The sequence below is a fragment of the Pipistrellus hanaki genome, assembly GCF_964339955.1.
Source record: "Pipistrellus hanaki genome assembly, chromosome: 6".
NCBI lineage: Eukaryota > Metazoa > Chordata > Mammalia > Chiroptera > Vespertilionidae > Pipistrellus > Pipistrellus hanaki.
The window spans coordinates 55669681-55682366 of record NC_140508.1 but is presented as its reverse complement, the minus strand read 5'-3'; the positions used below and the strand labels follow the sequence as shown (position 1 = coordinate 55682366).

The 12686-nt window shown below is 49.6% G+C and overlaps 1 protein-coding gene across 1 annotated transcript; it reads right to left on the bottom strand.

Moving 5' to 3' along the window:
- Positions 1-2862: 2862 nt before the first annotated feature.
- On the bottom strand, positions 2863-11261 carry TYMS (thymidylate synthetase). Its single transcript, XM_084888137.1, has 7 exons — positions 10950-11261; positions 9073-9146; positions 7713-7887; positions 6493-6594; positions 5516-5691; positions 4956-5027; positions 2863-3448 (listed from the first exon to the last, which is right to left on the bottom strand). Exons 1-7 carry the CDS (start codon positions 11146-11148, stop codon positions 3311-3313), a joined length of 936 nt encoding a protein of 311 aa, XP_084744263.1. The 5' UTR covers positions 11149-11261; the 3' UTR covers positions 2863-3310.
- Between the last annotated feature and the right edge of the window lie 1425 nt (positions 11262-12686).

Here is a 12686-nt window from a genome sequence, read left to right as displayed (position 1 = left end):
TGCGTGGTTCTGAGAGAGCCAGCTTCCAATTTGGGGTAAACATGACTGCGTTCACGCTCTGTGCTTACAAACGAAGCACAGACGCCTGCCAAAACCGCGGCAGGCCGCCCACGACCGAGCAGCGCGGGAGCGGGAACAGACTCTCGGGTTCCCCGCAAAAGGAGCAGTGCTGCTCTCCACGGCTGTTTTGTCCTCTGTGCCATCTGCTCCTCCGCCCCCGTGCACCACCTGATGCTTCCCTCTGCTGTGACGGTGGCTCCTTAAAAGGCGGCGAGCGGTGTGGGTCTACGGTACTCACACTGATCCACCTGCAGGTTTGTAAAGAAGTGACCGGCCGAAACCAGTTTGGCTCAGTGGATAGGTCTGCGGACTGAAGGGTCCCAGGTTCGATTCCGGTCAAGGGCATGTGCCTTGGTTGTGGGCACATCCCCGGTGGGGGATGTGTGGGAGGGAGCTGATCGATGTTTCTAACTCTCTATCCCTCTCCCTTCCTCTCTGTAAAAAATCAATAAAATATATTTAAAAAGTTAAAAAATAATAATAAAGAATACTAATTCAGTTGCCTTTAGCTTAGATTTAAAAGCATATCATGGAGCCAATACTGGTTTGGCTCAGTGGATAGAGCGTCGGTCTGTGGACTGAAAGGTCCCAGGTTCGATTCTTGGTTGCGGGCACATTCCAGGTGGGGGATGTGCAAGAGGCAGCTGATCGATGATTCTCTCTCATCGATGTTTCTAACTCTCTATCCCTCTCCTCTCTGTAAAAAATCAATAAAATATATTTAAAAAAAAAAAAAGCATATCATGGAACAGCAGAAATACATAAAAAAAAAATGTGTTTTTTTTGTTCCATTGGTTACTAACACTGTTGTTTGTTTTTTGTCTCTTACAGGAAGCTGGCTATTCCACAAAAATGAAGGAGGAATCTGTAAAGAAACACCAACATCCAGATGGTGAAGTCTGGAAGAAGATCCTCAGTGCTCAAGGGAATGAAGGGTTCGGCCCTCACACCCACTTTTTTTTTTTTTTTTTTTTTAAATCAATCTTTATTGTTCATATTATTACAAAGGTTCCTCATTTCTTCCCCCTCCCACCAGGTTCCCACCCCACCCTCTGCCCCCTCCCCATCCCCCATTGTCCTCATCCATAGGTGCAGTTTATGTTCAGTCTCTTCCTCCCTCCCTTTCCCCGATAGTAAATCCCTTTTCAGATAGTAAATCAGTTACTTAGCATTTTCTCATATCAATAATACCTCCACATGCCCAATGATACATTTCACACAAAAGACATTTCCAAATAGGTCAACCAGCCTCATCCAGGCCCCACCCAAGGTACTCACAGATCAACACCCCAGCCCTATACTAACTCAACACATCCAGATCTAAGCCTTCATCACTTGATTCAGCAGACCCTCAAGTTCCCACAAAAGTTTCCAGCCATGTCTGAGAGGCAGCTGTGGGGCAGGGGCAGGCGAGGAGCGAGCTGTTCCGGGCCTGGCTGCTCCGGGCCTGGCCTCTGTTGCTCTGGTTCGTTCCACAACCAGCTGCTCCGGGTCTGGTCACTGCCGCTACCGACCTAGTTGCTCTGGACTTGGCTGCTGCTGCTCCGGGTCCGGCCGCACCCAACCCAGCTGCTCCGGGCCCGGCCGCTCCGGGCCTGGTCGCTCCCAGCCTGGCAGCTGCTGCTCCGGGCCTGGCCACACCAGACCCGGCTGTTCCGGGCCTGGCCGCTCCCAGCCTGGCAACTGCTGCTTCGGGCCTGGCCGCACTATACACGGCTGCTCCGGGCCTGGCCACTCCCAGCCTGACAGCTGCTGCTCCGGGCCTGGCCGCTCCCAACCTGGCAGCCGCTGCTTCGGGCCTCCCACTTCTTTTTTAAGTGAAAAGGTTTAAAAGGTCTTGGGTCTGGTTTTTACAAAACTAGGGAAAGAAAATCATCCTACCAATGAAAACAAATTCAGCTGAAAGTCTTATTACCCTCAAGAATCAGCACAGTAATTATTATTAATTCTTTTAGCAAATAAACATACTCTCCCTACTTAATCCTTAAACAAATTTAAGTGTAACTAGCTCAAAGTATAAGATGTTCTTATAAGATTTCTATCAAGTGCTGGTACCTAGACACTAAGCTATATTTTGAAAATAAGCAGCATGTTGCATAACTTGTTGGAGCAATTCCTTATTCTATTTAACATTTCATAAATTAGCAGAATAAAAATAGATCTGCAGCACCGTGGGGTATCTGGTATGCAACAAAGATAAAGAGATCCCACTCATTAGCCCAAAGTGTTTTAGCATCTCTTTTCCAGCTCATTCTAAGCCCATTACAGAATTCACACCACTCTGGGTGAAAGGCTATTTCATAGTCTTTTCTTAACTAACCCATTTTCCTCTCTCTAAAAGTCAATTGAAAAAAAGATCATGGGGGGGGGGGGTTGGAAAGAGGGGGGTAACCCTTTTCTAAAAAACCTTTATGCTAAATAATTTTTTAAAAAATGTTACTGATTTTTGAGCGAGAGAGAGAGAGAGAGAGAGAGAGAGAGAAACATCGATCAGTTGCCTCCTGCACCGACTCCAACTAGGGATTGTACCCACAACCTGGCTATATGCCCTGGCCAGAAACTGGCAACCTTTGGTGCACAGGATGATGCTCAACCAAGCCACTCCAGGCTGGGCTATCCTAAATAATTTGAATGATAAAATGCAGCTAGAATTAGATAAATCATAGAAAAATAGAAAAATTTAGTTTAGTCAGCATTTATAAAATATATGCTAATCTCAGCAGCATCCAAACAAGAATATAGCATGTTTATTTAGACAGGAACCGTGCAGAATGGTAGTAGAGAAAGAAAAAAAAGCCCAGATGAATGCAGAAGTCTTTATTATAACAATATAAAAACCAACAACTTTAAATGTTCATAACACACCAACCATACATTATCATGACTGGTGTTATTCAGGTTTGTCAAATACGAGGGAATAACTTATAATTCTTGAAATTGTTAACCTTTATACAAATGTGGGATTGAAACGCATGGACCTGATTTTTAAAGTCTATACATTTCTACTCTCTTCACTTCATTCATAATCTCAGTATTGTCATACATCCTCATTCAGTGAAGGCCTTCTATTACTGTCAGCACAGTTATATCAGCCAGTGGTAACAGCCTTACGTTAATGAGTAATGACTGACAGTTACCAACTGATTTCTGACCTCGTTCCTTCTTCCTTTACAACAAAAAGAATTTTCACCTAAGCATCCTTTCCAACCCCTAAAGACAGTATCCTTCAAACAACTCCTTCAAACGCACTTTACACGGCCATTTCCATTTTAATAGTCGGATGAGGATTGTAGCCTTCAATCTGAAAGTCTTCCGTCCTGAAGTCATCGATTGTCTCCACTTTCCGAAGGATCTTCAGCTTCGGGAAAGGCCTGGGTTCTCGCTGAAGCTACAAACAGCAGACCGTTACTTTGCTGTATCAGTACTCCTGCTTTAATGCTGCCCCCCGCAGCCCTTCAGGAGACAAGCACACGGTACTTAATTAGCAAGGATTGCTTTGCAGGCGCTAAGCAAGACTGTGGATACCTTTTCCCTGGTTACGCAACAATGCTGGAGCATAACTAACGGTTTCTTTCACATACATGGAGAGTGGAGGTTTTTTGTTTTTGTTTTTGTTTTTAATATATTTTATTGATTTTTTTACAGAGAGTTAGAAACATCGATGAGAGAGAATCATTGATCAGCTGCCTCCTGCACACCCTGCAGGAGGTACATGCCCTTGACCGGAATCGAACCTGGGACCTTTCAGTCTGCAGGGCAACACTCTATCCACTGAGCCAAACCGGTTTTGGCCGGAGGGTATTTTGTGGAATCATTCGGTGTCAGGAGCCTGGTGGCTCCCCAAGTGTAAGTTCTTGTGATTGATTGCTCCTGGTAAATTATGAAGGACGACACATTTTCTTACTTCTGCATCTGTAACTCATAGAAGGCACTCAAACATGGTTACCTGAGTCCCACAATCCCTATTCCAACTACCCTGGCAGAAAGGTAAGGAAAGATGACATCTGTTGACAATTATCAGAAAGAGATGCCAGCCGGATTCTGAGATGAACCACGTCGATGAGGACGTGACAAAGGTCATGACCTCACATCATTCTGGCCAGCATGACGGGAGCAGTGAGCTAGAGAAGCATCTGGAGAAGCCTTGAAGTCACCCTCTACGTCAAAGCAGACAAATTTCCTCAAAGGAGAAACTTTCAAAGCCTGGGTCTCATCCGGAAGGGCCTAAGGGGTTTTGGTTTGACATTTTCATTCTTGGGGCTCGTGATATGCACAGACACTCAATTTTTTTTTATTGCCATTTTCAAATCATTTTTTGGCTGCTATAATTTATAGCTTTGAGCCTTTTTCTGAAAGTTCAGACCTAAGTATTGTATTTAGGATAAACTTAAGGGAAAATATTGAAATGCTACCTCTGAGAAGGTCCTAAATTCTCTGGTCTGAATGTGGCTCAGTCCCCCTCAGCACCTGTCACGCCTGTGGTCGCTGAGGCTTGTGTCTTGCCTCCACCCACTTCCTCACCATCAATGCTCTGCCGTCAGAACAGGTCCCCTTATCCCTGTCACAGCACCGAGAAGAATGCCTGTTATAATAGGGATGTTCTATAACCAACCTTTTATCAAGAGAAGGGACCAACCTGCAAAGTGCAACAGATAGCCCTAGCTGGTGTGGCTCAGTGGATAGAGCCAGCCTGCAGACTGAAGGGTCCCGGGTTTGATTCCCGTCAAGGGCACATGCCCAGGTTGCGGGCTCGATCCTCAGTAGGGGGCGTGCAGGAGGCAGGCAATTCATGATTCTCTCTTATCATTGATGTTTCTCTCTCTCCCTCTCCCTTCCTCTCTGAAATTAATAAAAATATAGTATTTAAAACAAAGTGCCACAGATAGAATTCTTACCTGCATTTTCAGTGGCTCAACATGATTCAGGTAGACGTGTGCATCTCCCAAAGTGTGTACGAAGTCACCTGGCTGAATTGCATGGGAGGAAGCAAAACAGGAAGCTTTAGTTTTAATCTCTCTTCAGCACCTCATTTCAAAACACTTTATGCAGAGTATGCGGATATCTCAAAGCTTTTCAGAAAATGATTTCACCAGTGTTGCTTTTAAGAAACGTTCATTTATAAAAGTTACCTTGTAACATAAACAACCTGTATAAACTTGTTCATACAGACCTCAAGGATGGGAGAGTTACACAATGGGCCAGTTCATCTCTTTTTTTTTTTCTTTCTACCTACTTTTCACTTTGCTTTTTTTCCTCATTTTGTTGTTGTTGCTTTTAAAAAATGTTTTCTTTTTCTAGTTGATTTTCTATTTATATATGTTTTAAGCTCACAGTTGAGCCAGTTCAGTTCTTATTTAAATGAGAATTCTGGGCGATTCGTTTTTTTTTCATTAAAGAATCTAAGAGTTCAGCTCTGCAGGCCAGCAACCATTGCTCCCTCCCGAGAGCAGCCCACCTGCAGGCCGGTGATGTGTGCGATCATATAGGTGAGCAGGGCGTAGCTGGCGATGTTGAAGGGCACACCCAGCCCCATGTCCGCTGACCGCTGGTACAGCTGGCAGGACAGCTCCCCGTTCACCACGTAGAACTGGCAGAGGGCGTGGCATGGAGGCAGGGCCATGGAAGGAAGATCTGAGGAGCCAGCACAGAGGAATATAAAAGAGGGGGGGGGAGGGGGAAAGGAGAGCAGTTAACACAACTACGGGCAAAGTGAAACAGGAGCAAAACACAAGCCAACTCATAAGATGGAGGTCATGTGACCCACATGACCGACCCCCATGACCCACCCCGTCCCCTCATGGCAAAGCAGACCAATCCAATCCCAGGGATGGCACAAACCCGTGAACAGGAGCCTTCTGTGATGGACGTTTACAATGGGAGGAGCAACGCTCTCCCATACGAGCTGGGATGATTTGTGCTACCTTCACAGAAAGAATGAGTTCATTTGTAGGGGCCACAGGAAACCAGCGTCTCCGACGCACGCCCCTGTGCTCCAAGCCTCTCTTATAAATGTACATATTCCACTCTGGGTCTTAATTACCCATTGGTAACGTTTAATTTTATAATACTGTTGATACAAATAATATCAATTAATACTGTTGATTAATAATATCAGGATAGAAGGGATCTGAAACTTCTCCTGCCCCAATTTAAAAGGGTGAAATCTTACATGTATTTTTATAGGCCACTTAAAACCCGTTTGGGAGGAAGAGTTAAGTATACATATACAAATTGAGGTGATCTGGACCCAATGCCATCCTCTGAAGGTGGAGATGAGGCCGACTGTGACTTGCCCAGGGTCGCCCAGGTGACCCTGGGGCCGGGGTTCCTGGGCGTCTGCCTCCTGCCGGAGGCCCCGCAACAAGGCCACGTGGCTCCCCTCATGCCAACCAGACGGTCAGGACAGGAGAGGAGGGCCGAGGCGCTTCCAACCTTTTGGGTTCCAAGCACAGAGGATGATTCTTCTGTCGTCAGGGTTGGTTTTGATGGTGTCAATCACCTTTTGCAGTTGGTCTATGCCTTGACCGGAATAATCTGTGGAATTGTCGAAAAGAGAAGATGTGCACACGTCAATTACGCCATCTGGTGAGGTGGCCTCACAGGTCTCTGTCAGACTGTCCTTCTGCAGCCCCGCCTTGGCTCAGGGTTGCAAGAAATCCAAATGCACTTTGTAAGTGTCTCGGGTTATGCTGAGTTCAAGGTCTGGTCTAGGCTCCTAGGCCGATCCTCTGGAGCCATAACAAAGTCTGTTTTCTTTTCTATGGAAAAATCCTTCAAGTATTTGGTTGGTCCTGTAACTTCCTCTCCCTCCCCGATTTCAACACCCCATCCCCCCTCTCCTTAGCCCCTGGCAACACTATTCTATGTCTATGTCTACACAGCACTTTGTCAAGTAGCCAGCATTCAAAAGATCTCAAGATTGCACATAAAATATAGATTTTAGGTGTTTGTTTTTGTTTTGTTTTTGTTTTTTAAGAATTCTGACAATATCATATTTCTAACTGGCAGGAGAAGAGCAGTAACTGCCCCCTTTAGATGAGACTCAGGTTCTCCAGATTGCGGGTTTCTGTCCAGCTAGCGAACTGTTACTTCCTGCACACGCCCCTGTACACACCACACACACACACACACACACACACACACACACACACACGCGCGCGCGCGCGCGCGCGGGACACATTTGCTTTTGTGACCTCTGACCTAAAGATAAGTGGGACAGAGGGGCAAAGGGCCAGGGCCGGACTCAGAACGCACTGCCACCATGTGCCAGAGGACGGAGGACTGCGGGAGTCCGATGCTTCCTCTTCCTCCTCCCGCAGGATGGGGAGGAGAGGGGACTCGGCACACGAGCTCTCCCATCAGGGCCACTTACACTGCGATGAAGAGAGACCAAGGCCATCTCTGGGAGGCCAGCCCCCGATGAACTTCCCACCTTTCTCCCCAACGCAGTGACCACTGCCCCACTGTCCGCTACAGAAACAGGTACAGGAAGGGCCGAGCACCCAGTCGCACTCATCACCGGGAGTGAGATCTGACCTTCACCAGGTGCGGTCGTGCTCCTGAACCTGAAACAGCTCCCCAGAGCCTGGCTTCTCCTCCCCCACACCTCACCTGAAACCATGGAGCTCCGCCGGCTAGCACTGTCTCCTCACCTGACTCCATATCTTTGTATTCGGCCCCAAAATGCCTCCACTGAAAGCCATAGACGGGGCCTAAGTCTCCTTCTTTTCTGCTGGAGAACCCCAGGCTGTCCAGGAAGTCACGGGACCCGTTGGCGTCCCAGATTTTCACTCCCTTGGACGACAGCTCCTTAGCGTTCGTGGAGCCCTGGAAGAGGTGGAGAGCAGAGCGGGTGAGTTCCCCCGCCCTGGAACCTCGGAGCCATCGGACTCGCCCTCTAAGAGCCCCCACCGAGCCGGCCACAGGCCCCCAGCAGGCCCTCACAGCCTGTCCCATCGCTAAGCAGGCTGGTCCCAGCCCGAACTCGGGAGGGCCTGCAGGTCAGTCTGATCCTTCTCTGGAGTCACCCTCTCAAACCTTTTTCCCCGTTTTCCCTCAGTTACATTTTCTAGACGGAACATATCCAAGTCCTTTAGTTACATTCCTGCCCCATCTGGCAGTTTTGTGTTTCTTTAGCACGTGTGTTCTGTGTCAAAGTGTGATACCACCCAGGATGAATGCAATGCCTCACCTGCAACCTGCGGGGAGCACCTCAGAGCTGGTAGACAGAATATTTCTACTGACTGGCCTAACCGGCATGAGCTTTTCTAGCAAATGGCTCTCTCACCTATCTGAAATGTGCCACTCTCAAGTTATGTTTACCCCAACTTACACTCACACAGTTAAGGTGTGGTTGGTTTGTTTTTGCCAAATACAAGCCTTATGTTTGTTTTTAAAACAATGTATGTTAGCCCTAACCGGTTTGGCTCAGTGGATAAGAGCATCAGCCTGCGGACTGAAAGGTCCCGGGTCAAGGGCATGTACCTTGATTGTGGGCACATCTCCGGTGGGAGGTGTGCAGGAGGCGGCTGATTGATGTTTCTCTTTCATCAATGTTTCTAACTCCCTATCCCTCTCCCTTCCTCTCTGTAAATGTTTTGTTTTATTTATTTATTTAATTTTTTTTTAATTGCTTTTTTACAGAGAGGAAGGGAGAGGGATAGAGTTAGAAACATCAATCAGCTACCTCCTGCACACTCCCTCCTGGGGATGTGCCTGCAACCGAAGTACATGCCCTTGACCGGAATCGAACCTGGGACCCTTCAGTCCACAGGTCACACTCTATCCACTGAGCCAAACCGGTTAGGGCAAGCCTTATGTGTACTTCTCTGCTATTTTGTCTTATGAGCTTTGGCCCTTGTCATCCTGTATCCTGATTGTGTGTCCAGGTCAAAGACAGCCCTGCACTGGCCTGTGGTGTCCTCGGGGCGGATGTGCCAGAATGGTTACCAGCAAGGCTACGGGGCCACTCAGCCTTGTCCCTGTGCCTGCCCTCCAGCTCCCCTTCCTTACCTTGATAAACCACAGCAACTCCTCCAGAACGCCCTTCCAGAACACACGCTTGGTTGTCAGCAGAGGAAACTCATCTGGAAAACAGTTTGCCTTGTAATTTCAAGACGGGAACACAGCGCATGCCACCCAACTTCCTCTTTGGAAGGAACCGAACGACCCCAAGACATTAGGCCCTGGAGTGACCTGGAGTGACTCCTGGCCAAGAGGGAACCTGGGACCAGGGTGGGACTCCCATGGTGCAGTGCAAAGCACACAGTTCGGGCAGAGACCACCCTCCTGAGCCCTGCATCCGCCAGGCACAGCAGTCCCACACAGTGAGCTGGGCAGGGGCAGCCGGGGCAGGGCCAGACCGGGATGCCTGTGGAGACAGGGAAAGAGCAGCCACCCACCACCGTTAATAAGACTCCTTTGCAGAGGTGCGAAGACAACAGGACACAGCTGAAGGCTCCCAGGACTATTCCATGATTAACCTGCCGAGGAGAGCTTGTGCAGGATGCAAGGAAAGTAGGTATCACTCTGGCCAATACTGAAGAGTAGATTTTAGAGATTCGCAAAGCAAAAATTTTAAGTGTATCAAAAAAATAGTAATGCTTAAACACTTTATATACATGATTTTATTTAATCGCCAACCCTCCTTAAGGCACTTTTTATGATCTCCACTTTACAGTCACCAGGAGGGAATATAGAAGTTTGCAACAAGAAATAGAAAAAATACAAATGTAAAGCTTATCTCTATTCAGTTGTGTAGTTGATAGTCATGTGACAAGGATGCATTTTTCCAAGCACCTACTGTTATCATTATTGCCTGAACATCACTTCCTCCATTTCAAGGGCCTGGGGAGGCTGAAGACCTGAGAGGTGTAGGGAATTGCCCGAAGTGTAGGAGGAGCTGGAGCAGAAATGAGGCCTGTGGCTCCTGGAGCTGCAGGGAGGTGGGTCCCTCAGCCCAGCAGACCTCTCAGAGCTCTCCAAGGCGGATCAGCTGTTTCCCATGCACACGGGCGGGCGGGCGTTTTCCAGTTTGCAGGATGGGTGTGGGGTGCGGGGTTTCACACGTGACCACAGCCAATCTGCTTTCCCAACAGGGGGGTCTCCCCTTAAAACCACGCTCCACACACCGGTGTTAGGGAGACACGCCCCGGGCACACCCCCACCTCGACCCTGTGTCTCCTGAAAGCCAACGAGAGACACTTTCTCCCGGGAACCGTCCTGTTTGAAAGTAAAAAGACGAACAGGAACGTCTACTGGGACCATCGCGTTGGGCTCCAGGTTTAAGAGGAAAGAAGCTGGCTCGAATCTCACCTGTGATTAATCTGTTTTGCTTTAATCACATTGTAAGCTTGAATTTGGGCTTGTACCTGCATCTTTTGTATTTTGTATATTCGGTTGTTTAAACTTTGGGAAGTAAAAAACAAAACAAAACAAAAAAACCGCTGGCTCGTGGGACCGGGATGGGGAAACTGGCGTTCCCGCCAGGGCCTCCCGCTCAGCCTCTTCCCGCCGCGGAGGCCCCGCCCGCGAAAAATTGGCTCCAATTTTGAAAACCTTTGCGGAGCGGAACAAATGGTCCGGCCCGGGAGGGGAAGCCTGGCCCCGCCGAGGGCCGCGCGGGGCAGCCCGGCTCCCGCTCCGCTCCGCTCCGCTCCGGGGAGGCCACGTGGCGAGGCGCTCCGACCGGCCCGGGAGCCGGGGGGCCTCCGGGGCGTTCCTTCCAGCGCCGTCCCCCCGCCCCCCGCCCCTGCGACCCCCCCGCACACTTGCCCTCGAACCCCAGCCCCCGCCGGGCGTCAGGCCGGTGGGATAGGGACCCCTCTGTGCCCCCCGGGGCTGCGGTCGGTGCCCCGCGCGCCCTCCCCGCCGCCGCCCCGCGCGGTCACCTCTCAGGCTGTAGCGCGCCTGCAGGCCGAACACCGACAGCGTGCCGGTGCCGGTGCGGTCGTCCTTGCGGGAGCCGCAGCGGAGGATGTGCTCGATCTGCCCCAGGTACTGCCGCTCCCCGTGCGGCCGCGGCTCGGCGCCCGGCTCCTGCGCGGCGGGCGGCGGGGCCTGGGGCGGCTCGGAGCCGGCGGCGGGCATGGTGCGGGCGCGGCGGTGCGTTCGGGGGAAACAGCTGCAAGGCGGCCAGAACTCCCGCAAACGCCTCCCTTCCTGCAAACGTCTCCTTTCCCGCCGCCTGGGCGCCGCGACTCCGCCTCTTTCCGCTGACGTCGTGGGGCTTCGAGGTGTCCCGCCTCCTGCGCTCCCCCCCCCCTACCTCCCCCTGGGCCGGGCCGGGATGCACCGGCCTCCCGTACCGGGTGCGTTTAGCCCCTTTTGGAAGGTGAGAACCTTAGGCCTAGAAAACATCCCAGAGCTTGCATCATGGGTGCATTGGCGGAAAAAGCCTCTTTCGGGGTCGACCTGGTCATGCACTGATCAAGGGGAGCTTGCAACAACAGTCTCCACCTATTGGTGAAATCGACCAACACAGAAAACCCTGCTATTCGGGCTCCGTTTTCTTAACTACTGAGGGGATGCTCACAGGTGATTCTCATTCCCATTTTCTCCACATCCCTCCTGAAGGCAGGCAGCCGGGGCAAGTGGCATTGGGCAGCTTTTCAACATGATTGGTGACAACCAGGCGTTTTCAAGTTTTTAATACCAAACTTGTCGATGTTAGTGAAATGTTTATAATATAAACACGGGTGGGTGGCGACTGTTCCATAATGAGTTTAAAGTGTGCTGATCCATGTACTGCGCACACAACAAGCGGCCTTTGGAATCAGTGTTTATGGAGCCCCTGGCAGGTGCTCAGTAGTTTGTCGCTAGGTCTGGGGTTATTAAGAATAACATGTTGTCTCCGCCTGAAAAATGTTAGACACTATGTCTTTTTTTTTTTTTTTTTTAATATATTTTATTGATTTTATTGAGTTTTTACAGAGAGGAAGGGAGGGAGAGAGCTAGAAACGTCATGAGAGAGAAACATTGACCAGCTGCCTCTCGCACACCCCCTACCGGGGATGTGCCCGCAACCAAGGTACATGCCCTTGACCGGAATCGAACCCAGGACCTTTCAGTCTGCAGACCAACGCTCTACCACTGAGCCAAACCGGTTTTGGCTAGACACTATGTCTTGCCATTCAATAAAGTCAATGGTTTTGTGGTTTCACGTGTAATCTCAAGTTTATTGTCTACGCAGGTGTTCTTGGACCTTGAATACCAGGCTCTTGAGTCTCAATGTCATAGATATGAGTGCTGAGCTCAGTACAAGATGACACAGAGAGCGTTTATTGAAAGGAGCGTGAGTGCAGGGAGTGGACCAGAAAAGAGAAGGCGGCTCTCTGAGAGATCCTTGTGCGTGGCTGATGTAGGCCCTGGGAGTGAGGGTGGGCCACTGGACCCCCCAGAGGGCCTGTACACAATGCCTGCATACACATTCCGGTTATCATTTATTTAATGGACAAAATAACTATTTTGCAGCACATGCAGTTAAGAAAGTATGTCATATTCTTTCCTTTAACGATGTGGTTAGGTTAATTTTAATTACAGACTTTTATTGAAAGCAGGAAGTCATAGGCCTCTAATGGAGTTCAGAGAGTGTTACCCTGTAGGGCCACCTGGGAAGGCACATGGGC

Excerpts from the sequence above, each read along its gene's own strand:
- TYMS (XM_084888137.1), bottom strand. The coding sequence starts at position 11,148 with ATGCCCGCCGCCGGCTCCGAGCCGCCCCAGGCCCCGCCGCCCGCCGCG. Across the intron at positions 9,147-10,949 it reads GGCGCGCTACAGCCTGAGAG|ATGAGTTTCCTCTGCTGACA; the intron begins GTGACCGCGCGG and ends ACTGTTTTCCAG. Across the intron at positions 5,692-6,492 it reads CTGTGCTTGGAACCCAAAAG|ATCTTCCTTCCATGGCCCTG; the intron begins GTTGGAAGCGCC and ends CTGGCTCCTCAG.